This window comes from Pararge aegeria, chromosome 11, assembly GCF_905163445.1.
Source record: "Pararge aegeria chromosome 11, ilParAegt1.1, whole genome shotgun sequence".
In the NCBI taxonomy this organism is placed as follows: Eukaryota; Metazoa; Arthropoda; class Insecta; order Lepidoptera; family Nymphalidae; genus Pararge; species Pararge aegeria.
The window spans coordinates 16680817-16708633 of NC_053190.1; the positions used below are offsets into that span (position 1 = coordinate 16680817).

The window sequence follows — 27817 nt, forward strand, 5'->3', positions numbered from 1 at the left end:
CCTTGATTGCAACCTCACTTGGTGGTGAGAGACGATGCCGTCTAAGATGGTAGCAGGCTTACCTGTTAGGGAGTATGGTAGTCATAACCCTAATCGGTTTCTACGCGATATACCTTTCCCAGAGGGAAGGTACTCGTATCCCATGTGTCACATATAAATAAGGAAAAATGAAAAAAATGTAGGTTTTTTTGACGTACTATTTTTATACATTTTTATTTTTATTACTTTGCTTTATTACAGAACCGAAAAAACGGTTACCAAATGGCGGACTTTATGCATGCATTTTCTACCAGCCAACCTTCGGACGTGCGAGAAAAACGAGTGAGGGTGTGGTCAAACAATTTTAGGAACTAAAAAAAGACCTTAACTGATGTAAGAAGAAACCTATAGCCTAAAAACAGAGAAACACGAGACGAATTCTATTACTAAAGGGTAGACTGCTAATTAAATGGATTTTATCTCGCAGGGATTTTAGTGAAGTTTATTGTTGGTGAATTTCGCCCGGCCGGTAACCTTGTAAGACTAATTTTGCGCGACTCCCTACTGCCCGGTCATCTTGATAGCGCGCCAGGAAGCGTTGTAGGCGCTAATGAGATACCGCACAATAGACCACTATGTTATACACCCAGGGTCATGTAGGCGCACTACTGGTTTTGCGGCAGTAAACCCAAATGTATGGCCAAGTCATCATCATCATCATGTCAACCAATCGGTGCGGGGTCGCCATTCCATCGGTTCTCCGAGCTATGTGCCCTGCCCATCGCCACTTCAGCTTCGCGACTCACTGAGCTATGTCGGTAACTGTAGTTCTTCTACGAATCGCCAATACGATATGGCCAAGTAATAATTGCGAAATTAGTTATATTTCCTTTGGCTAGACATGATATACGCAAACATACGTATATCATGGTCTTTAGCGTGAAAACCAAGTTAAGTGAAGCATAATAATAAATAAATTACTTTGTCAAAATATATTGGATACATAAATGCAAAAAATATTAAGACACACATAGTTTTGGGGGTCAGAGTTGCTCGCGTCCGTAGGTTTTACCAAAGACAGGTTGGAACCCTCGTTACCCTACACGTGGCCCCTGGGTGGTGCAAAATGAGCAACAAAAACAAAGGTGGTAGGTTTGGTCCGTGGCTTGAAATACCACCCTGCGATTTGCCATGTGCCATGATTTGCCATGTGTCACGATTTACTGTGTCATACGACTGGTCGTGTTCCGGAGCGATGCTCGTAGTAGCTAATTGAGGGGAAATGGGTTTGTACAGTTGTGCTGCATTTGATGATAGGTTTTGATCCGTGTTGTCATGGCGCCGGGCGTCTCGATTTGGAGAGCAGCGGGATCCGAAGCACGGTGCACCGCTGGCCGACCGCAGGTAGTAGGGGGCCCAATTAGTAGGTTAGCCACCTATGAAAGGCTGCCCCGCCACCTCGCGAAAAATCCTGGGATGGCCTTCATCGTGCCGGTTGGCGACCGGAGAGAGGTCCCGATGGCGATTCCCAGGGGGGTTCGGGCGTCCCCGCGGTCTCCAGTCGAGTCTACCATCAGCGTCGCGGTGACGAAGGTCATGGTATCTAAAATGCTGCATCTCGTACAACTTCCAATTCCCCTACCTATCCACTACCCCCACATAATAATGAAGCGTAACAGAAAAAGAAGTAAGGTTACACAGCGGCTGCACTACCTCTCATTCACAGTGCACCTCTCTAACATTCGAGGACTGCACTCCAATCTCTACGCGGTTCATCACCATCTTGAGACCTCTAAGCCGCATATGCTTTTCCTTACGGAGACGCAAATAGTCAGTCCTGCAGATGTAGGATACCTGCAGTACCCCGGGTACTCGCTTGAGCACAATTTTAAACCTCGCGCAGGGGTCTGCATGTACGTTCGAGACAACATCTGCTGCCAACGTCTCCGTAATTTGGAGGTACCAAACTTCTCTGTTCTGTGGTGCTTGGTAGATACGGGTTTAGAGCGTACGATTTATGCGTGCGTCTATCGTTCGCATAGCGGCGACCAGGAGACCACTCAGCTGTTCAACTATCTCTGCGAAAGGGCAGATACCGTTCAGCGTCGGTATCCGACTGCTAGGCTTGTATTTCTGGGGGATTTTAATGCCCACCACCAAGAGTGGCTATACCCGTACCAGAAAACCGATCATGCTGGGAGAGAGGCGCGCAAATTTGCATTATCGTTAGATCTCTCTCAGCTCGTTCACGTAGCCACGCGGATACCTGATGTTAACGGTCATACACCCAATTGTTTGGACCTTCTGCTAACAACCGACCCAGACAGTTTTTCGGTGTCAGTTTCAGCTCCCTTAGGTACTTCCGACCACTGTCTGGTGAAGTCTGTATCAAACTACTACCCTCCCGCCTCTGATTCCACTGTTAAGAGACGAGTGTGGCGATACAGGTTGGCAGATTGGGATGAGATGCGTCATTTCTTTGCATCCTATCCTTGGCGGCAAATTTGTTTCTCTTCCAAAGACCCTTCGAGCTGTGAGAAAGCTATATCAGGCGTGATACGTCAGGCAATGGAGTTCTTCATACCATTCTCTGACGTATCACTAGCTGGCAAAACTCCCCCGTGGTACAACGCTGAATGTGCCAGTGCAGAGGCACGAAAACAGTCTGCGTTTGTAGCTTGGGCGGATGCTCGTGCTCATAAGGCTTTGGACGTCAGGGATAAGAAAAAAGAATTCAATATTGCCGCCAAATCCTACAAGCGGGTCCTCAAAAAGTCTCGCTTCGGCCGCACCAATCGCATTGGACGTAAACTAGCTGCTCTTCCCAGTGGTAGTAAAGCTTTCTGGTCACTCGCGAAGTCGGTCGAGGCAAACTTTTGTCGTTCTTCGCTGCCGCCCTTGCAGAAACCTGACGGGTCATTGGCAGTGTCTGCAGCAGAAAAAGCAAATCTCCTTGCATCTCTGTTTGCGGAAAACTCGCGTCTGGATGCTGGAAGTACCCCCCCACCGCGCCTTCTACCGTGCGACTCAGTCATGTCTGAGATCCATATACACCAGCACGAGGTCTTAAAAGCACTTCGCAACCTTGACGTGAGTAAAGCCAGTGGCCCAGATGGTATATCTGCAGTTGTCCTGCGGAACTGTGCTCCTGAGTTGTCTCCTGTGCTGACACGCTTGTTTCGACTCTCTCTAAATTCTGCTCAAGTCCCAAAATCTTGGAAGATTGCGAATGTGCAGCCAGTACCCAAGAAAGGTAGTCGTGCGGACCCGGCCAATTACAGACCTATTGCCATCACGTCCATACTCTGTAAAACTATGGAACGTGTACTCAATAACAAGCTCCTCTCATACCTAGAAGGAAACGATCTTATATCAGACCGACAGTATGGTTTCCGTAAGAACCGGTCTACTGGTGATCTTCTAGTGTATGCCACTCATACATGGGGCGAAGCCATTGAGAAACACGGTGAGGCACTTGCTGTCTCTCTGGATATCTCCAAGGCTTTTGATCGGGTCTGGCACGGCGGCCTTCTCAGTAAGCTTTCTGCTTACGGAATACCTGCTGGCCTTTGCAGCTGGATATCTGATTTTTTGAGGGAACGGTCTTTTCGAGTGGTTGTCGATGGCCACTCTTCTAACCTCATGGCTGTCAATGCCGGTGTTCCTCAGGGATCTGTCCTCTCCGCTACTCTCTTTCTGCTACACATCAACGATCTTTTGAATCCCAATCTTTTTGGGTACGCTGATGACAGCACCGTTACGGAGAGGTACTTGTTCAGCCCTAGGGCCAGTGCTAATGATATCCTTGAGCATAGAGAGTCCTTGGTGGAGCGTATTAACTTGACTCTAAAAGAGGTGTCTGATTGGGGTGACGCCAATTTGGTTAAGTTCAATGCTGCCAAGACGCAGTCGTGTTTATTTTCCGCAAAAAAGAGCCCTTTCACCTTGGCTCCCACTTTCCGGGGTGTATCCGTACCAATTAGCGACCATATTGAGCTCTTGGGTGTCAACATCTCATCCAATCTCAATTTTGGCAAATGCATCGAGTCCAAAGCCAAAGTGGCAGCTAAAAAACTTGGTATCCTCAATAAGGTTAGGCGGTACTTCACGCCAGGTCAACGCCTCGCACTGTACCAGGCTCAAGTGCGAACCTGCATGGAGTACTGTAGTCACCTGTGGGGTGGCTCTGCCAAGTACCAACTTGAAGCTTTGGATTCGGTGGATCGTCGCGCCAGGAGAATTATAGGCGACAATTCGTTAACGCAGGCGAAACTACATAGTCTCCAGCACCGACGCAATGTTGCCTGTTTATCGGTTTTTTACCGGATATACTTCGGTGAGTGTGCTCAGGAACTTCACAATCTTGTTCCCCCTTCCCCGTTTTACCACAGAACAGCGAGACACCGAGAGCGGTGGCATCCTTATGTGGTTGATATCCCATCAACACGCACGAAACGTTTTTTATCCACGTTTCTGATACGTGCCGCTAAGATGTGGAACGCCCTCCCGGTAACTGTGTTTCCTGCCACGTATAATTTAGGTACCTTCAAGGCTAGAGTGAATAGGCTTTTTCTAGGCAAGCGTGCTCCAACCTAGACCTCATCATTGCTTTCTAACGGGCATGATTGTCGTCAAACGCTGGCCTATCGTTAATAAAAAAAAAAAAAAAAAAAAATTAAATAATTAACGCTTTTATCTTTCATGATTTTTTGCGTAAACAATATAATGTGTAGTTTTAAAAATCAGCAAGTCCAAATGAAATTGTTAAGAATTTATAAATTTAAAATGCATATAAATTTTTTTTGGTACCGTCTGGATTTGAATCTGCGACTCTGTGGCAATCGCAGCCTGAGCGTAACCACTAAGCTACGGCTCTCCTACAACGGTTGCCGAAAATTAGTATATGACTTTTGTACCAGTCTTGTAGCGACTGTGAACTGCGAAATTGCTGATTCCTCCAAGTGTAGGTAAAACACGAATCAAAATTATAAAATACTTTGCATTTTGTTAAAATTCATTCAGTTCGAGGACATCGGTCCTCTGAAATGTGTGCCTTACCCATCATTTTGGTTTCCGAACTTTAGAGTTTGACCGGATAGGATTACAAGAAAACTAAAGTTTATGTATCCATTACGCAGTGCGCAAAGACCTTCACGCAACGCCTCTAGCTACGTAACTGTACCGGGCGTGTAAGTATGAGTATGTCGCAATTTGTATCAGATGAGGAACGGGTTTATGGCTTTTATGGCGTTTTTTAACCTGGCCTAAGAGCCGTCACGTAAATGCGTGGCTTTTATTTATTACTTCTACGGGACAAAATTATGTTTTTTATCAACATCATCAATAGACTATAAAACTTTAAATTATCATGGAGACAATTAATTCATCTTAAACGCTTAGAGTATAACTTAAAGGGCCTTATGCCAAAGAACACTGATGATTCCCGATCAAACTCACAGCCTTGGACTCAGAATGCAGAGTCGCTGCCCACTGCGCCTATAAAAAAAAAGGACCAGAGAGACCAAGAAAGTTATACACCTACTTTCTACATCACAATAAGCCTTATGTCTATCATAATTCACAACGTAATACTCCGTTGTAGCTTTTAACTTGAATTTCCGTCATTCCGATACATAATATTCCAAGTATTTATAGTGCACTAAATGAGATTTAATAATCTGAATGTAGATGACTTTCTGCGTCCAGCCGTACGACCGCGCTCGTGGCAACGGTAAGGTGCTAACTTATGTCAATGTTGTGACACTTATTGTGGAGTGTTGCGTGCCGAACAGAAATGCAGCTTAAGGTAGGGTTCCAATCATTGTTATAATCGGCGCAGACGTTTTTCACGCGTATTTTAAACCGCTCCCAAAACTGATTTCATGGGTACAAGTAGCCCGAAGTATTTCGAGGAGTTATAGCAATTACTAAGCGGTGATAGCCATGTTGTTAAGACTTCGAACTCTCTTTTCGACGGTTGAACTTTTTGGAGATTTATGCATTTTAAGGTTGTGTTGCAGTAAATTTATAAAGTGGGTAAATATTTAAACTTTTGATAACTCCAAACTCATATTTTCCAGATATTTATGTTCATGACATTGAGTTGGTGGGTATTTTGATATAAATACGACTGCATTATCGATGCACCGCAGTCCTACATGGACTCGAACGATGCAAAGATGCCTCCCGGTGTCTTGTCGTTTATCAGTTGCTTTAATGGTAGCAAAGCAGCGTGAGCAAACCTGCAGGTCTGTGAGTTCTCTATAGCAAGCGTTGTGCAATATTAAAAAAAAAAAAAGGGCCGTATAGTGTTCTATTAATGGGTCAATAAAGGGAAAGGTGATAATATTTGTTACCAGTGTGTCAGTCAACCTACATTGCATAGTTCCACGTTTCACTTTTTTTAGGAGTACATGTTAAGCCGTTGTTATATGTTTGATTTTTTTAACCTTTAAAAATCTTTCTTTCCATTAACTTAATGTCATTCGGTCAAATATTTAGGTTATAATCATAACTAAAAGATTGATGACTTAAAAAGAATTATTTAAAGTAGAAAATGTTTATTATTTATTGATCCTTGTTTTGTTGCTTGCTTGTACAAAAATAATATGAAAACGACTTATAATATTGCTTTAGATAAACATTCAAGCGTTGCGTTTTCTGAGCGTTTATAGCAGAGGTCGTACGCATAGCTTAATCAGTTGGATAATTCATCGCCTTAACATATAAAATACAGCTAGGAGCAATATCGTAGCATAAAATTCAAGAGGGATTACCCACTATTACTCGTTCTGGTTATTACCATTCCCTTTGGTAATAAATACTGACCGCTTAACTCATTGAGTTTGGGTGTAAATATACTGAATATCCACATAATAAATAATATTTGTGTTTGTCCGGTGTTTTTTTTTTAATGTACAATTTTTGGAGAGAACGCTACGTCTAACGTGATCAGAAATGAGGAGATCCGTAAAAGAATTAGAGTTAGCGACATAGCTTGGCGAGTCTCAAAGTTGAAGTTGAAATGCGCGGGGCACATAGCTCGGAGAACCGATGGACGTTAGGGTTCCAAGGTGCTGGAATGGAACCCACACAGGTAAAATCAGGCTTAATCGGCCCCCAACGAGGTGGACGGACATCAAACGAGTCGCTGTAAGCCGGCCTATAACCGTGGACTTTGGAACTCCCTACATAAGACTGTCCTGTACCTATACTTTTATTTTACCGATGGTACGAGAACAGAACTTTGCTTATTTTAATTTCGGTGCTAATATTTGACACTTCCTCATACAATAACTGTTAATTTAAGATTGACGTCACATTAGATATTCAATGTGGGTTAGTTAGGTACTATTTTAATATGTGAGCTCACGTTAGATACCTAGATTACGCCAGGTAATAAATATTGCCCGTGGGATACGATCCTCGTTTCCGACAATATTAATGACATCAAAAACTCAATAATTTTGTTATTCAAAAACCTTTAGTCTTTTTAAGTGAATATAATACGCCACTTATTTTGTTTCGGACTCAAGAGTAGATGTTTACCCGTTTAGAAATACAATATTTTTGAATCGACAAGTAATCGAAACCTTACTATATATAACACTGGATTTGGGTGTTCATAAAAAAACGCCAAATTTATCGTAATACTAATTACGATGGAAGTTTCACTAGACTCTTATTGTAATTTTATAATAATTTTACACCACCTTTTTGCTCTCGCTCTTGTTGTCTCCTAATCCTAAGGTTGCCTGGCAGAGATCGCTTTTAAGCGATAAGGCCACCTTTTGTATTCTACTCCAGTTTTTTGTGTTTCTCTCTATTCGTCCTTTATTTTCCTAACTGTGTAGTGGTGTACAAATAAAGAGTTTAAATAAATAAATAAATAAATAATTTTTTCATAGAATTTACTCTTAGGTATAACATATTTTTATATATTTTTTTTAATTAATAACTTTTTTTTAAATAATTATTTTCCCACAAAATAATGACAGTCTATAGCCAATACATATTTGAAAATTTATTATTATTCACAAAAATATATCAAAATTTAAAAGAAAATGTGACAGCAATAATTTGAACGTTAGAAGCAAAAATAAACTTGCAGTGTAGTACACTAGACTACACAAAATAAGCAATTCATATAAAGGAAATTGTATACAATTTTACATTAAATTACCGGTTGATATCTTGGGGATGTCACTAAAAAAAGTTCAAAGTTTGTATTAAGCGAAAGCTTATAAAAAAGCCCTATTATACTAAAAAAAGTAAAGGATTACGTAAATGATAAAAAAGCTTGGGTGTGAACAATTGCTCTAACCAGATTGCTTCTTAAATATTTTCTAATGATAATGTGAGATGGTGATAACAAAAAGAACACCCGGCTAAGTTTGTTGTGGGCTTCTTCTTAGACCAGGGCGCGTTTGGAACCCTCGTAGCTTTAGTTTTAAGTTTACGATTGTAGTTATCGCCATGTACACATTTTGTATATAATCAACGCATCAAAAGTGCCATCTATGTGCCTATTTGAATAAAGAAATATTTGACACAGCTTTGTCTACAAATTCATAACTTGATATAAAGAAATTGTTTTTTGATTCATGACAAATGGAAAATGTTGATTCCAAAAATGTCATAAAGCCGCTGATAGCTAGAGTAATCAGTTTCTTGTTTAAGACCTATGACTTCTTGATAATAATCTGCAATCTAAATGCAAAAACAACTAAACTATGTAGAATGGCTTCATTAGAACCCGAGTCACTAATAAAGTAATATTGAAAAATATGAGCAGTCAAATTCCGAAAATGGCATTCGAACAAAAACAAAACCAAACGAAACGCCGCGCTCGGCAGAAAGCCGAGAAAAGGCGACGTCATCCGATACGGACAAAAAGTTAAACCCAAAAAATTGCCCAAAAGGTTGCCCACAGAAACCCTAATAGCACCGATTCATTCAACTGTGCATTCTCAAGACAACGCGCTCGATCAAATGGATGGATGCAAGCGAGAAGGAAATATCGACACAATATACAACTTATGCCCGGCTGAGTTTGATGTTTTCTTAGGCCTGTAACACGCACCACGGGATAATTATTTCTACCATTTTGTCGACCTATTTCTAAAAGATACGACGAGAAAAATATGTTTTTTCTAGAAACACTTTCCAGTACCTCTACTTTGTTATAACTTATTAATTTTTTTTTGTTATGTTTATACTACTTATTTCGGTATAACCTTGGAAATACTTACCGATAAATGAGGGATTGACAGTAATATCTTACTATTAAGACGGCAATGCAAAGTTATCTCGTGTGGCTCGCTTGGTGCACTTTTAATGCACCAATAAGTCAGTGACATATTGTCTGTTTAAAGACTTATATCACAGAATTATAGAAGTGTGTGGTCAACTTTCCGTTGATATCCTTGATTAAGAAGGTATTTGTTTATCTCGACTGTATTTTGGGAACGTCAAGTCTGTCTGTTTGTAGTGACTCTGCCACAGGTTCGGAAGGCAGATTCTACCGGCATGAAACTGAAAAGAAATTCATTAATTGTTTAGTAACGGTTTATTCAATATTCTGTAACGCAATAGCTTTACTTCGTTTGCCTATGTTGAAAAAATTGCACCATTTCACTTGTATTAACACTACCAAAGCAACGTAGCGAGGCGTACCATGTATACAATGGTAGGCACTAAAGTCAAACAAGGCAAATGTCCCCATGCGTATGTTGCTGTGACAGTTTGTTTTATTACTGCATGCCCTTCAATGATTTATTCTTGTTGTTTTACATATTATATGCAACTATGCTAACTTTACATAATTCTGAATTAATCTTTACATAACATGTGAATATAAGATGGGCATGGGACCTCTTTTCCTTTTATTGTGCAGCCCCTAAAGGTGCGTGGTGTGAATTTGAATAAAAAGTTTAATTGAACAAAAAAAAAACCTAATATAGACCGTTGTTGCTAAACAATTAATATTTTCAATATTTTAGCACAATATTGAAATTACGTAGTGGTGAATAGAGGTACCATATTAACAATGTTACCCTTTTGATAACTATAACTCGTTATGAGCCAGATCATCATATTCGTCATCATCTGGCTAATAACAAGGCTTAAACGTATCAGAAGGGGTTAAGGCCATAGTCCACCACACTGGCCCAGAGCGGTTTAGTGGACTGCTCGGTTTAGGTAGTGATATTTTAATTCATTCATTCACTCATATTGCTAGGTAAAGGAAGCATTTTAGGTGAGAGAAAACGATTTCCTGGCGCAACGGCGAGCGCTGCGAATTTAAGTAGGTCCAGGCTTCGATTCCCGGCTGGGCCATTTTGGGAATTTATAATTTCTGAATTTTCTCTGGTCTGTTGCGAGACTTTGGCAGTGGCTAGTTACCGCCCTACCGACAAAGACGTGCCGCTAAGCGATTTATTTTTCCGGTGCAATGTCGCGTAGACACCGATTAGGTTTAGGGGTATGACTGACATACTCCCTAACAGGTTAGCCCGCTACGATCTTAGACTTGCATCATCACTTACCGCCAGGTGAGATTGTAGTGGGATAAAAAAAAAAGATGTTCTAAAGTTGCTTAAACTTAATGAAATACCCAATCGTATTGTATACCTACTCTACTCTGTATACATTATTCACTTATTTAATTTAACATATTGAAAATAAACAATCAGCAATTTCGACAACAACGGGTTTCTTCAAGATTAAGGATAAATAAATAAATAAATAAATATACTACGACAATACACACATCGCCACCTAGCCCCAAAGTAAGCGTAGCTTGTGTTATGGGTACTAAGATGACTGATGAATATTGTTATGAATTATATATACATAAATAATTAGAAAATACATATAAACACCCAGACACTGAAAAACACTTAATGCTCATCACACAAACATTTTCCAGTTGTGGGAATCGAACCCACGGCCTTGGACTCAGAAAGCAGGGTCGCTGCCCACTGCGCCAGTCGGCCGTCAAAATAGATCGAGCCGTTGTCGTACGCTATCAGAGCTCCTTAGATACACACGTTAAGCCTTATTTCAATACTTTATCTCTGTTGCCCGTTATATACGAACAGTTTTCTATGGCGTATAAATAAATCGTTGTCGCAGAACAGCGGAAACTGGATTCAATAACACCAAGATACAATTGTCAAAGAGTTTAAGTTAGTGTTCGGCCAGCCTAGAAAACTTTGCGTGGGTAAATTGCGGGTGTAAATTTAAGCATTTGAAAGCTATGGAGATTAGTGTTTAGGAATTCTTTATCTGCGACCGCTCCGAGTTGATAAAGTATTATAAATTGTGCGCAATTATAATAAGTTAGATTTGTGCTGCTGCTTCTAAGTACCTCCTTAGTCTAGCAGCGGTTCACTTAAGATCACGAGGTTCTGTGATCGACTTTATCTCTTGGGCTTACTGTCAAGAAGTTTTTAACACTAGCCCTGTGTTACTACACTAAAGCGTATACAATGTGTAAATGATATACGAAATAATACTTTACAGGCTTTATGTAATCTCTGAGACTTATCTGTGAAACCTAAAAACTAATAGTTTTTGACTAAAGCACTTCCATAGTTATTACTGAAATAAATCAGATACAACCGTAACATCAGATGCAAAATTAAAATCATGTAACTCCTGTCACTTTATGAGGTACGCGTCGCGTAGCGTAGGTACTATGCACGTGTCTGTTTTTATCTTCATAAGTAAATACTCAGATTGTTTTCAAATTCGTGTGTATGGAAATATAAATTTGCTTCTTTTGATTTTATATTTTACAAACTATTCCTTATGAAATATACTTATACATTCCTCAATATTCTTTCGTAATTCTGTTATACATTGTTTATCTCCTTAAGTAATCCGATCAATAGAATTAGCTATCGGTTTCTGGTATTGTAACTAATTTATATATAATAAATTACGATATGCCAGCGCTTGGCGACAATCATGCCTTGTAAAAAGCGATGATGAGGTGGGAGCACGCTTGCCTAGAATAAGCGTATTCACTCTTGCCTTGAAGGTACTCAAGTTAGGCTAGGCCGAAAACACAGTTGTCGGGAGGGCGTTCCACATCCTAGCGGTTTGTACCCTTAATCTGGGGTTACTCTTTTTTGAAAATAAATATTGTTCTTTTTTATGAAACGTGGATAAAAAAAAACAATATTTATTTTCAAAAAAGAGTAACCCCAGATTAAGGGGCTATGGTCTTAAAATTGAATATCAGCAGGCATCGTCTAATCCTTCCAAGCACTTTATCAGCAATAGAGTTATACAAATGTGGAATGCCTTGCCTGAAGATGTAGTGACTGCAGAATCACTGAATCAGTTTAAGAATAGACTGGCTAAATATCAAAAAGACAAAGAACGCAAGAAATGATATAGACGCATCAGCGAAAGCTGCTTAGTCTATTATATAATAATAATAATAATAATTGTGACGTTATTGAGCACACTCACCGAAGTATATCCGGTAAAAAACCGATAAACAGGCAACATTGGCTCGGTGCTGCAAACTATGTAGTTTCGCCTGTTTCATCGATTTGTCACCTATAATTCACCTGGTGCGACGTTCCACCGAATTGATAATATAATATAATACTAGATCATACCTTTAACCAGAACTAAGTACAAATTTAATTTTTCTCCCCTTTTTAAAATATCTGTTTATAATGACCCAAACCTTGACTTATTTTATTGCAATATAAACTAAGCTTTTTATACTATACAGTTTTCTGAACTTTTGCTGTGCTCTACAGAAAAATCCTATTATAATATTAAGGATTACTTAAACGATAAAAAAGCTTGGGTGTGAATTGCTCTAGCTTCGTAGCTTAATATAAATTAACTGTGAGATGGTGATAACAAAAAAAAATTACCCGGCTAAGTTTGTTGTGGGCTCTTCTTAGACTAGGGCGCGTTTGGAACCTTCGCAGCTTTAGGTTGGCGAACGAAGTTATCACCATCCCCTTACAATTATGTAAACATATATGTATAAACGCTTCATAAGTGCCTGTGATAGGCCTACATGAATAAAGAAATTTTGAATTCGAATTTGATGTTGCTCTATTTGGTATTAGTTTATATAGAAATTATTTGTAAAAACCACTTTAGGTTACAAATTTATAAACCATACTGTATTTATAACTGTTTGTTTTAAGAAAAAAATACGTTGAAGCCTGCCAAACCGTTTAAGAGTAATTAATACCTACGGAGGATATAAGCTTCAAATATTACACAGACCAATTTTTTTCAATATTTGACGGCCGATCACATGTGGCCGGCACAGTGGGCAGCGACCCTGCTTTCTGAGTCCTAGGGCTCGATTCCCACAACTGGAAAATGTGTGTGCGATGAACATGAATGTTTTTCAATGTCTGGGTGTTTATTTGTATATAGTAGTGAATGTTTATTATTCATTAAAATATTCATCCGTCATCTTAGTACCCATTACACAATTTACGCTTACTTTGGGGCTAGATGGCGATGTGTGTATGTCACAAAAAAAATATTAATAATGAATTGCGATGAACCTTAAGCTTGATTTGCTATAAATGATCAGAATCTTGACTGTACAGATTTGCCTGGTTTTCGCGTATTATAGCAAAATCAGCTTAATTTTCATTTTATGTCATGGAATTCCGCAAAGCAACGCCAGTTTCTATCCAATATTGAATACTGATATGTTTATATTCTTGTAAATGACTTGTGAAGGTCACTTTTATCGTTTTGATATTCAATAAAGAATCGATGTTATACGTCCAAAAAGGAAAAAAAGCAACTCAGATTTAAAAAAAAAACAAAGGACAAACGGTCTGATGACAATTTTTATTGCATTAATTATGTTTTTTCGTCGTTTGAGATATCATTTATTACAATACTCGATTGCATTATGAGGATTGGAAACATAAGAACTACATTAGGGTTATGTATTTTTTGTTTCAATAAAATATCTATAAGATTTAATAATTTATGTATTATTATGTTTTGGTTTTCATTCAAATTATTAAATGTGTCGTTATTTTATTCAAGAACGACTTAAATCTAAAATAATACTTTAAGCAGTTTTTGCTAGACGAGTTTTTTTTACAGCAAAACCCAATAATAAGTTTTAGTTCGACCTGGACATCGTACCCGGGGACCTCATTATCAGTAGATGAATATATAGTAATATATTATATGCAACAACAGTAACATGGTAAATTAAGATTTAAAAGTAGCAAGTATGACTTCCTTTAGGAAATCCTAGCTAAATAAGTAAGTTCGATGTAAGAAACCTTGCTTCGGACTATTGCACGAAATTTACAGCCAATCTACAAGTACATTGCCTCATTAACACACAAAATGACATAACTCCATCTCCTGCGAGGAAGTCTATGGTAGGGTTCATAAACTCGCGTTTTTTGCGTGCGTTTAGCAAAAACTGCATCTATAACTTACTCGCTCTATGGCTTGATATCTAGTGCGTTCACATCAATAAATAGAAGAAAAGGACTGACTTATGTATAATGCACTAAGGTACATCTTGGGTAGTGTACAAGGGCACGTACACATTGGTTTTAAGACTGTAAGACTGTCTTAAATAAATAAATAAATAAATATACTACGACAATACACACAGCGTAATCTAGCCACAAAGTAAGCGTAACTTGTGTTATGGGTACTAGGATGACTGATGACTGATGTCTTAAAACCAATTACACATTGGTTGTATATAAGAATGAAACAACTTGTTGGCTTGGTCACTTGATACGAACTGATCTGTATATTAGGTACGACAATGTCCAAGTATAGTTTGAACACTACCAGAAAGAGATCGCGTTGTTCTGTTACTTTCAAATAATAATATATCTCTAAATAATATTTTAATTATATTTATAAAATGAGATTAACATCAACCTATTACCGGCCCACTAGAGGGTATCGTCTTAGAATGAGAAGGGTTCAAGCCATATTCCCCCACAGAGCTGGTAGTGTGCGGATTGGTATTGCAGATCACGATCCTCACGATGATCTCCTTCACCGTTAAAGCAAGTGATAATTGATTGCAAAAATTAAAAAAAGTCATAACTCTGAAAAATTAGATCTGCCAGCTTAGAACCAAGTAAAACAATGGGCGTTTAAAAATTGGTTTAGCTTTTTCCTTGATTATTTTATTTTGTGATGGCAGTAAGAACGACCTCAGAAAAGAAAACGTGTTTTACAAGGAACTTGAAATTGTACCTTAATAGTCTATAATAATATAACGATTAGTCTACACGTTGCCTAATTCGCAATTTTAGAACGAATAATCTGAAATCTAAATAAAGTAATCCCATCCATGTACACAGCATGCAGTCCATCTTAAATAGCATCTAAATGCATTTTAAATGACATCTTATCTCAACATTGTCTTGATAGTTTTTGTCGCGACATGTGTACGATTCCTAAGCGTTTTAGTCACTAAGTGAGCCCAGATTGATGTCGGGCCATTTCACCGGTTCTTCTGAGTCTGAATTATGGGTACGAAACTGCGCGAAGATAGTTACGTGTCAATAAATAAAATATTAATGTATTTACCATTTACTTGCATCCAGTTGCACTTCTAATATGATGTAAGTCATATGGAATTTGTTACTATTGGTGCATGGCATGCGATGCAACTTTATCGTGTAATTTGTTTTATAATATCAACTGGAAATACAAGGACGTTTTCAAGTTTCTCAAATATAAATAGGTATAATAGATAAGAATAGATACGAAGAATATGCATTTTATATGGTTTGGTACACTAACTTTTTGTTAAGGGTTAAACTATAGAATCGCTTTTGTTATTATAAACTAGCTTAGCCAATCAGGCAGCCTTCTTTTTCTGATACACAAAGGTTAATATGTCATCCTCCAAAACCTATCTTTATTATGCCAATTAGTTGCTCTGTTTTCACTTCAATAAAAGCAGAATCATACATACATATTTTCTTATTTATACAGCCTATTATAGTTATTGATTTGTAGAGGTTTAAACACTGTCACTTTATTTGCTTTATTGCAGGTATTTAACCTAATCTTTATTTTAGTTTTTGTTATTTTTAGAAAAGTCCATTTATACCTTAACAATTAAAAAACAACCGGCTAAGTTTGTTGTGGGCTTCTTCTTAGACCAGGGCGCGTTTGGAACCCTCTTAGCTTTAGTTTAAAGTTGACGAATTTAGTTATCGCCCTCAACTCACTTCTATGTTATATTTTACATGTAACGTACGCATCAAAAGTGCCATATATGTGCCTATTTGAATAAGGAAATATTTGACTTTGACTTTTCAAAATTCAAAGTTCATTTATTTAAAGTAGGCATAATATAAGCACTTTTGCAACGTCAAGTCTGTCTGTGTGTGGTGACTCTACCACCGGTTCGGAAGGCAGATTCTACCGAGAAGAAGCCAGCAAGAAACTCAGCAGTTGCTCTTTTCCAACATCAACAATTTACATTTTACATTTTAACATACATTTTTCTATCTTGTGATAGACGAAAGCGGAGCCGGATGCTTCCAAGCAACCTTGTTATTGAGAAATTCATCAATTGCATAGTACCCTTGCTGTAATAAATGTGCTCTAACATATTCTTTAGACTTATGCATTGGTAGGTCCAAAATCGCCTTAGGAATCATATTATAATCAATCTTGATGACTTCTGTACCTTTTGCAGACTTTGACTTTGATATTATATAGTTAACGTTTAGTTTCACGAATATTAGGACAGGTGTTTCATAAAGAGACATGGTCAGTCCATAGATAAATGATAACTCTCCGGAGAAAAGTGACACTATATCTCTTGTACCGTTACATCGGTATCAAATGCTGCGGTCGTGTACTTCAACGGTCCAACACCTCTCGGACGGGCGTTAGTGGGTTAATGGGAGGGCTTGGAGATAGTGGTGGTATCGCGGTACAACCGATACTGGCACCGGATACTATGGGTATCGCGTTACTGTGCGTTCGAGAATGTAATACTGCCTTATAGTCTAATAAGGTTGCCTGCTTTTCGGTATTCTATAAGATATATTTCGGAGAGTGTGCTCAAGAACTGTTTGATCTAGTTCCCCCCTCACCTTTTCACCAACGAACCGCGAGGCACCGTAAGGATCTGTATATCTACGTTGATACACCGCGGACGCGTGCGAAGCGCTTTGCATCTTCGTTTCTGATACGCATTGCAAGTATCTGGAATGCCCTTCCAGCTTCCATTTTCCCGAGTACCTACAATATGACCTAACGTCCTAACGTCAAAGGTTGTCTGCAAGAGATCGCTTTAGTGATAAGACCGTCTTTGCACGCTCTATTTTATTTTCTGTATTTGTGTTTAATTTGTATAGAATGTGTGTGTGCAATAAAGACTTCAAACAAACAATATGAGTACTTTCAAATTTAGAGTGAATAGGCATCTTCTTAGGCTGCATTATTTCTTACCAATACGGATCAGAATACATTTGTCACCACCTCTCGTAGTACCGCGGGCGTCGCACGATGCAACTAAAGGCATATAACGGAGAACCCGGGGATAAGATATTGGGTATTAGAAAAACGTTAAAACAAAATTATTTTAATTTTTTTTTCCTAATTCAAAGGTTGCCTGGCAGAGATCGCTATTAAACGATAGCCTTTTGTATTCTACTTCTTTCGATATTTTTCTGTTTTTATTATATTTTATATATGTTAATGTTGTGGTATACAAAAATAAAATTAAATAATAATTAATATTGAAAACTTAATTAACTCTAAATATACAAAAAAAGCAAAAATTATTATCTCTCTCAAAATGAAACAAATGAAAAAAAAATTATTGACGCTCAATAAAGAGTAAATAAATATTTTGTCTATGTATTAAAAAAGTTTTAAATGAATTAATATAAAGCAACAGTTTCATATAGTATTAAATATTTGAAGGAAATAAGTATGAAAAGAAAATTTATATTCTTATATTTTAAAATCGTATAGGAGCTTCGAAAATCAAACTTTAAATAGTTGATTGTGGTACAAGCATTGAATTAATATGTATACTGGGTACAAGGACATAAAACGTAACAAACAACTTAGTGTTTATATCCTCTTTGCATCAAAAAAAAAAATATCCTCACCCTTATGTTAGGTATGCCTTAAAATCAACCATACTAGATCCCAGAGTACTTTTATGCACAAGTGAATAAAATTCAGTTTTAGTCCATCTACAAAAGGTACGAGTTTAAAAGCATGAGAAGTAAACAAGTTGTTTTTAAACGCAACTAGTTAAATTGTCGTAAACTCAAAAGGAATAGTATTCCTTCAACTACAGGATACAACAAAGTTGAGAGATCTCGTACAATTTGTTAAGCGCGCCATGGGGCTGAGTAATGGTGGTTACTTAGAAGAATAATGCTCATTCTTCACTTTGCTACTGTCTTTGTTTAAACGGTTTCAGCACTTGTGCTGTTTTATTGTGATGTTTTTTTATTTATTGATTTATTAAAAGCACTATCAACATACATCTAAGTTTTTAAATATAGCACAAACGCAGTAAAATGTACTGATATGCATGTCAATTATAAGTACACGTTTTTTTATGTATTAAAAAATAACTTTATATACTACGACAATTATACCCAGTTGACATGAATATTTTTATAATAAAACGTAAATACTTATAATTTACATGCACAAAGCATTTAAAAAGCTTCTAATGGTGATAATATTTTAGCTGCCATTTTTATAAGATGGCCGTGCATTTTTAAGCTTTAATATTAGTGTTCAAGGATTTACCAAAAACACTTTAATATTCAGAGTTCCAGAGTACTCCGTATGTCAAATTTTGTCCCCTTCTGAGCCAAATTTGACATAAGTTGTGAGCTGTCACTTCAACCAATCCATTGCTAATAATAGAGGTCAGTGCACAATCCAAACAGCATGTCAAGGACAAAAACGCACGCAGTTCCGGTTAAAACTAATCCATACTCAAGTGTCTTCTCATAGAGGGCACCCGCGAGCTGAATAACCTGCCGCTACAACCTTTTATGCCTTTTTCGTCCTTTTTAAACTCTCGCGTATCATGCACTCTAACACAATAGGAATAGGGTTTAAAATAAAACAAATGTCGATCCGTTTAGCCATACTCACTTTTATTTAAATAAGGTAGTCGCGAAAGGGATAGACAGATGTAGTGATGTACGTGTGAAAAGGACGCAAGATGGCGATGTTGAAGTGTTTAGAATTTTGGGACTAGCGGATCGTTTGTCGATAATTTTATGTATATATATATTTTTTTTTAAATACCGAGCATATTACTGACAATAAAATTATTACCAATAAAATTTCTGCTATAAGATTTGCGTTAAGAATTATGCAAACCACCTTGTGTATGTGATTCGGTGAGAAAAACTATGTAACTATGAAATGAGGTAGATAGATGGATAGAAAGTCTTTATTGCACATACAGAAAAATAACAAATTGAACAAAACAAAAGCTAAATAAATATATATGCGCAAAGGCGGCCTTTCACTTGAAGCGATCTCCTCCAGAAAACCTTTGGTTGATGAAGCATGAGAGTGAGGTTCGATCTCCGGAAGGGGAAATTTAGGATAATAATTTCTGATCCATTTGCACTAACTAAGACATGCCGCTGAGTTATTTAACGTTCCTCCATTACGCTGCGATGAAACGGTGTAGGAGTATGGTTGTATCGTAAGTGCCATACCTATCTCACGTTAGTCTAACATTAACAATTACGCCAGTACCTACACAAGGTGAGATTACAGTCGAGGGCTGCATCATCATCATCATCATATCAACCGATAGACGTCCACTGCTGGACAAAGGTCTTTTGTAGGGAGATCCAAATTCTACGATTCTGTGCCGCTTGGATCCAGCGGGTACCTGCGATGCGCTTTATGTCGTCCGTCCACCTCGTTGGTAGTCGACCAACGCTGCGCTTACCAGTTCAGGGCTGCCATTCCAGCGCGGGCTTACTTGAAAAAAAAAAAAAAGGATTGAACCCAAGACTTCGTGATTAATAGTCAACGTGCAATATAAACCAACACACAGTTAAAAACACAAGCGAATTGATAACCTTCTCCTTTGTAAGTTGGCTAAAAAATAAAGGTGAGATTGCAGTTAAGGGCTAACGTGTAGTGGCCTCGGCACCGCTAACATAGGCGAGATACAAAAATTGTATCCCCTACCAAGGAATAAAATTAACGTGTCCATCTACCAAAGCACGGCAATAGGGGTTTATTATTACACGTATATTATTACGCCATTACTCGGAGAGTTGATAACGCTGTGGTAGAATATAAAAATTTGGCCTTTTCCCGCCGAAATCATGCTGGCCGGCTAGCCGTGCTGTGGGTTAATTCACAGGGATGAAACCAGTTATTATCGATATGTTTCCTCGTGTGTCTGCACGTCACTAGTAGCCAGATGGCGACGACAGGCCGCGGGCCGGCGAGTCCGCTCGGAATGCTCTGCGTCGCCTCGCCGTGTGACGCGCGCCCGACGGATATTTCGGCGATCTCGGAAATTAGGAGCTCGAGCACTATCAGTTTTTGTTTAGTATTTATTTATTTTAAATAACCCAAGACTAGAACTAGGTATGTCAGTAAAACTATACAGATTAAGGAATCACTACTATATTAAATCTAAGCCTAGCTAAAGAGATTTTATGCGAGAAATCGTTTAAAAATAAGCTAAAAAAGCTTTGTTTATATTTCTTATAAACGCGCCACCTTTTATAGACTACTAGCTGTACGTATAGACTAGTTGCTGCTGTCCGAGTTCTGTTCTCCATCTCCAACCACAGTTTGGGCAAAATTAAACACATATTATAACCTCTATAGAACAAAAATATAATTTGTAGGAGTTATGGTGTAAAATCGTACAAAACACATCCCCTCTCCCAAAGGAACCGAGCTTAAAGTCGGGATAAAAAGTATCCTTTATTACTTTTAAGACTTCCAAAAATATGTGTACAAAGTTTCATAAGGATCGGTTAAGTAGTTTTTGCGTGAAAGCGTAACAAACAAACTTAAATTCACATTTATAATATTGACTATTTAATACGAGTATATAACCACTTCTTTATGTATCATTGCCGAGGATCTGTTTGGTGTGGATAACAGATGGAGGATGATGGTGGATTACACCATACAGATTCTCCTGCTGTTCGCGGATTATAGCAAATAAAGCTTAATTTTCATAATAGGTGCAAATACAAAATATACTAGATATTCAGTTCACATGTGAACATGCATGAATGAGAGTGAGTGATAAAAACCATTAAACTATCGAATTTTAGTATAAGAAATCTGAGAAGGTTTATTTTGAGTCCGAGAAAGTGCTTATTTCTGACTTTTTTTAAATGATATTTTTTGATCCTTAAAATATGAAAACAAGGATAAAAAACTAGTTTTTATAAAAAAAAAAAATTGGCACACATTAAAATATTACTATACACTGAAAACTTCTAACTTTTGGGATAAATGACAGAGTCATAACAAACTTTTATTTAACAGATCCCATAATCCATAGACTAATAATAATTATGAATAATAAAAAAAGAATAGGAACGGACAAATAGGGATGTGAATGATGTAATCAAAACTGACCCCCAATCGATAAAAGCATTTAACGATTACGAGTCATAAGAAAATCATCAAAATCTGAGGTGCCGACACAACCGGTTATGCATCAAGCAACACGGTTAGAAGTAGATAAAACTCTCCGGTTACAAAAAGTTAGACGAGGGCAGTTAATTTTAAAGTTACTCAGTTAAAATAATTTTTAAAACATATGTTTTAAAAGCAATTTATTCGCATTCTTCTAATAAAAACGTTAGTAATAAAGCGGGTGGATAATTTTATAGTTTTTGACCCGACCCGGGATTCGAATCCAGGACCTCGTGTTCTATAGTTTAACATGCTAACCACTAGAGCAACAATGCAGCTAAGGAAGGGGGGGGGAGGGGGGAGGGGGGGGGGAATTCATTCTTTCGATGAAAAATAACCTAAATAGCTTCGCTTGCCGTCCTAATTTAAGCACTTAGAGTTGGTGAGATAATAGGAGGGTTGGGGCGTTTTGTGGTTCAGATTTAATATGTCTGTTTGTTTGTTACGAGGAAGGGGTCAAACCTGTATCTTTGCCATGGTTTAATTGATAGTTTCAGAGCAAGTGCATAAATTATTCAATGTGTTTATACAAGTAATTTCATAAAGTTTTCTTTACAAACCATATTTGTTTACATGTTGCGATGTAAATTATTGCAATTTTAATTTTTTTAACTAGTTTGATGCGTTTTTTTGATAACCTACATACTCGTATATACCTACATCACAAAGCAGATTGTTAAAACGTTTAAAAAGTCTAGAAAAGCCGTAAGCTTTGTCACCTGAAATTTTAATGATGTTTAGAATTGGAATAATGCGTCGCACATATTTTATTTCATAAGAATGACAGTGTTTTTTAATGTTATAAACAAAAAAAGGTTTCTTAAGTTATATAAACAAGAGATGCCCATATAAAGTTATTACATCACATGTAACATTATAATGTCCAAATGGTCATTGAATTAACTCTATAGCTCTTGGACTATGGTTCATTGCTACCATTTCGGTTTTAAAAGTTATAGTTTTTGTGTGATTTCAAGGTAGGGTCCATTTTTCAACGTATTGTTTCTGTCAGACGGCTTTAAAGTTAATTGACATTCTTAGGTAGGCTTATTAATTAAATACTTTAATTTTTTAAATTTAATTTTCTGCATTGTCATTAATCAGTTGCTTGACTACAGTTTATAAAAACTGTTTGACATTGTTTTAATGTATATTGACTGACTTTTAATAAATTCCGCAGTGTGTTTATATATTATTATTATTATTATTATAGCCTCTTTTTTTCCATAATACATTTTTATCAATTATTAATATATTATAATATGTGCATGCATAAAAATGATATCTATATATATATATTAAATTCTTAGTAATAAATAATAAAATCAATTTTCACTATGGACCCCTATACGGGTGAAGGCCTCCTCCATTTTTCCCCACGACTGTCTGTCCTTTGCTTTAGTTAACCAATATGTTTATATATACTTTCTTATATAATAAATAAATATACTACGATAAATACACACATCGCTATCTAGCCCCAAAGTAAGCGTAGCTTGTGTTATGGGTACTAAGATGACTGATGAATATTTTTATGAATAATATACATAAATACTTAGAATATACACATAAACACCCAGACACTGAAAAACATTCATGCTCATCACACAAACATTTTCCAGTAGTGGGAATCGAACTTACGGCTTTGGACTTTGCAACTGCGCCAATCGGCCGTCAAAATAATAAAATAATAATCGATGGACTAAGTAGACCGTCTGATAGAAAATGGAAAACATTCGCCTTTTTCAGATCAACACTTCTGAAGGAAGGCAAGGAATACGACCTAAAAATTACTGTCAACTGTCAACTGTGTAGATCAACCTGTCAACTGTGTAGATCAACTTGAGGAATACGTGGTAAACCTCATGTGCCTGTAAATACACCTGGACTCAGAGAGCAGGGTCACTGCCCACTGCGCCAATTGGCCGTCTAGGCAAAGTAAGTATTCGAAAAAGAAAATGGCAGAGTTATACTGTGTTGTCCTTAAACGGTATGCTATTCTCGAGTCGCTCGACAATAAGTCGAACATATCGAAGGAATACCGAGTTGACACGGCTAAGCTCGACCGGTAGCCGATATTTGTACGCCCATTCGCACCTTGAGGCTCTAATCGATTGTACTGGTATGCACGGAAGTCGATATACCGTACCTATTTGAATTTTTTAGTTGAGAAATAAAAATAGCGTTGTCAATTTAAATTAGCAAACCTTTATACGTAAATAGCATAATAAATCTTTTTATAATGTTAATTATAAAGGTATCTTTAGCAATATTGATGGGGATAAGAACCTAGGTATTTTATTTTGGCATAATATAGTAAGAGTGCTTGTAATATTTGTAAGCTAAGCGACAATAGTCTTAAATTTTAATTACTATAATAAATCTATCAAAAATAAAATAAAAAAAATTTAACATAAAAATTGACTGTGATTTCAAATAACCTGCCTCTCGTTGGTTTGTGTAAGTGTTTGATTTTTCTCGATGTGTTTGTAAAATTGTACGTAGTACTTTACTACGCGGGCAAATTTATTTTGACAATAATGAATAATGTATTGCCACTGTAATGCTAGATTTGAACGGGTGCTATTTTTTGTAATGATTAGAAGAGAAAGCGGGTTAACATAGTCGCCTCGTTGTGGTCATTAGAACTTTTTCATAGGATAGAGAGAGATAATATCGAGCTTAGGTCCAGGTATTACTGTTATTAGTCCCAAGTGATATAATAAATAATATCTCTTAAATAATCTAAGTTTTGTTACCTGAAAAAAAATAATAGTATAAGCTTTAATGAAATGTTTGAATTCTTATTTTTTTGTTACTTCACAACAAAAATTCAAATTCAAACACTTGTGTAATCCACTGTACGCCGTATAGCTATTCTATCGCCATGGGGTTCAAAGTGTTGTCTTAAGTAAACTTTATTTAGGCATGTCGATTTCTTTCTAATTGCATTCGGAATGTTTTTAATTGGTTTGAGAAAGACGTACAATGTACATAGTAGCTGTTAATATACAATAGCACTATGGGCTCATACTTTCGATATAGAGTCCTACCTTAGACAAGAAGTCTTATATATAATCCAGCTGAAAAGTAGGTATCCCGCTTCTGGTTTAGGATTTCCTGGAATTTCGCGAAAATATAAAGAAAATTAGAGTAATATTTTGGTGTATAAGAATCACTCTTTAATGAGTGTAAGCGGCGCGGTGCGGTGGAGGTATAAATTTAATCAATTGCTTAGGCGTTATGCTTAATTCAATCAGTTGCTTCCAAATTTATAAATACAGAAATCGATGCTCTAATTTTTTTTTATGACTTAATAATTTTGAATATATCTTAGAGTTACTGTAGGTTGGATATATAGAAGGGTCTTTTGTGTTTCTACGGTAAAAATATCACACAGATATTATATTTTAATAGTATCGTTAATATTCTGTGAGTGTTAATGTGTAATACTTATTATGTCGGCATTCCCTTGATAACTCTCTATACCACATGCTGGTGGAAACAAAACGTTTGCCTGTTGAGTGTTCACGTAGGTCGGTAATAAAGTGTTTTTGAGAAACCAAAAAACCGTCCCACGTATGTAAAGACGTCGCACGTACAAAATATACGAATCCACCACAAAAAGGTATCAGGATGTCGTGTCGACGTAGTAAAATGTTTTTATTATAAAAAAAAATGGCGTGCGGTTTAGTTTATAAGCGACTAGCTGTTGCCCGCGACTTCGTCTGCGTTTGATTTTAATTTAGTTAGTTTTAGTTAAAAAAAAAATTAAGAATACCAATTCTTAAACAAAGAACATTTTTAACATTTTTTAATTTGGTCCTACCACTGAAGTCCTCATAAATGTGGCAGCACTTTTGTATTCAGTAACGCTAAGCCTTGGATGAGGGGTTTGCTGCTGTCCGCTGAGGAGTTCTGTCCTTTATCTCTTAATGTCGGGATAAAAGTATCCTATATTACTTTTAATACTTCCATGAATATGTGTACAAAGTTTCATGAGGATCGGTTAAGTAGTTTTTGCGTGAAAGCGTAACAAACAAACTTACATTGCCATTTATAATATTAGTAGGGATGTATTACCTCATCTTCATATTAGTAGGGATGTAGAACTTAAATAAAGACATTTTATAAGCAAATCATCAACGGAATTAGAAATTATTAGATATATAAAAAATATAATGTACGTGTGGTGATGGCAGATAAGAATACAGTTTTCACCACCCCTCTTCTGCCTGCGGGTATCGTACGAGGTGACTAAGGGAATATAACGGAGAGCGGGCAGCAGCGTCCTCTGTACTACTACTTTTATCTACTGCGATCACCAGCCCGTCTGCCCAGCGTGGGGATTATGGGCAAACCCTCCCGTTGGGAGAGGCCTTTAGTCCAGCAGTGGACTGTAACAGGCTGTTGATGAGGATGATAAAAAAAAAAATTGTACATTATTTTCGGCATAGAGTTACTTGAAAGTACTGAGGGTAGCATAGGCTAATTTTTATCCCAGGAAAACGTACTGTTCCCGCGGGATTTATAAAATATCCTTATAAACACGCAAGAAGAACGCGGGCAATTCTCCCCGCTGTACGCTCGCCAATCGCTTGTGAGTTGGACCACCCAGATAAAGCAGTTCTCAGTAAAGTCTATCTCTTGAATTTATCATACACGTTCATCTCGCTTCGTGTACACTCCTGCCCTCGTCCTGGGAGGAATGTGATGACTAGACTTGTCGAGGTTTTCTCATAATAATGCAATTACATACAATTATTTTATTAGCATACCAGTATGTTTTAGCTTGTTTTATTTTATAAAGAGATGCGAGTTTCTAGGTAAATATAGTTGAAGTAGAGCTTTTCGCGACAGAGCTCGTCAGGGAAACTACTGCCGCCGTGTATATTTCTGCTGCTGCGTTCATGTCTGAAAGGCACAGTTGCCGGTGACAGGCACATGAGACTTAACACCTACGCCTCAAGTTGACAGACATATGGCGGCACGATGTCGTATTCCGTGCATGCTCTGCAAAGTGTGTCTCTGTCTTTATGCGATGGTTTTCCACTAACCAGCAACCAAACCAACTCTGCTTGCTCTGACAATTATAAAAAAATAAATACAAAATAGTTTATAAACCTTGTTAGATCATTTCGTAGCTTTGCATCGTTCCATTTATATAACGGTCCGTTAAGCTGAGTAATCCAATATTAGGATTAAACCACATTAAAGGTACCAATAATTATTAAATCGATAAAGTCATAGGTAAAAAAGGTGTAATATTCTTGACTGGACACATTGATAAGTTGTACGGACACTTATGATCGCCAAGTAGATATAAAACTTAACTTTGGAGTAAAGAAATATGGATTATTTATAGAGTTTTATGACTTTGACGTTAGGTCGTCTATACAAGATAACAGATATACTCTGTGGATGTGACGTTAGTTTCTATGAAAACATACATATATAAGAATAGATATATAGTAGGATATTTGATAATCTAATATGTGTCTAATGCCAAATGGTCTTTGATTAGTATGATATATTATATGTAATAATATTTGTAGATAAGAAAAATATTCTGTTATTTATTTCATTTTTTCTTTTTACAGGTAAGCGAGATATCATGATGAATATAAATAAACGTAGCTACGGTGTTTCAGGTAAGTTTGAATCGAGTGCGTAACGTTATAGACTTTTTGTTTATCGTTAGGTTAGAATAAATGCCTTTTTGACGTTTCTCTATACTACTACTCTTAAAATTATTATTAATTTACCATCCATTATCACGTCTTCTACTACATTGCTATTAAATTATTCAAAGCAAAAGTCGCATAGAGAATGTCTCTGACACCATGTCAGAGGGTAACTGAGTTCGAAGGAAAAAAAAAACTACATTGTCATTATTGCTTGCTATTATGATTAGACACAAAACATGTCCTATTTTGCCGGTTTCGCGTAAAACGTTTATAGTATTCATTTAATATGTTGCTATCGTGTTTATAGGATGTTATCTTATAAATGATCTAGACCGAAATAAAAGTAGACAAGGAAATATATAAAACTCTCATCATGTTGCTTTTATCTCGGGAACCCATAATGATTTACATTTAATGTTCCACATTCCTATTAATATACTTAATACGCGCTTCTGTAGTTC

General features: G+C 37.1%; 1 protein-coding gene across 1 annotated transcript; it reads left to right on the forward strand.

Annotated features, from left to right (window-relative positions):
* The first annotated feature begins 1314 nt into the window (after positions 1-1314).
* LOC120627448 lies at positions 1315-5784 on the forward strand. The gene is made up of 2 exons (XM_039895453.1): positions 1315-3069; positions 5668-5784. Exons 1-2 carry the CDS (start codon positions 1315-1317, stop codon positions 5782-5784), a joined length of 1872 nt encoding a protein of 623 aa, XP_039751387.1.
* The last annotated feature ends 22033 nt before the right edge of the window (positions 5785-27817 follow it).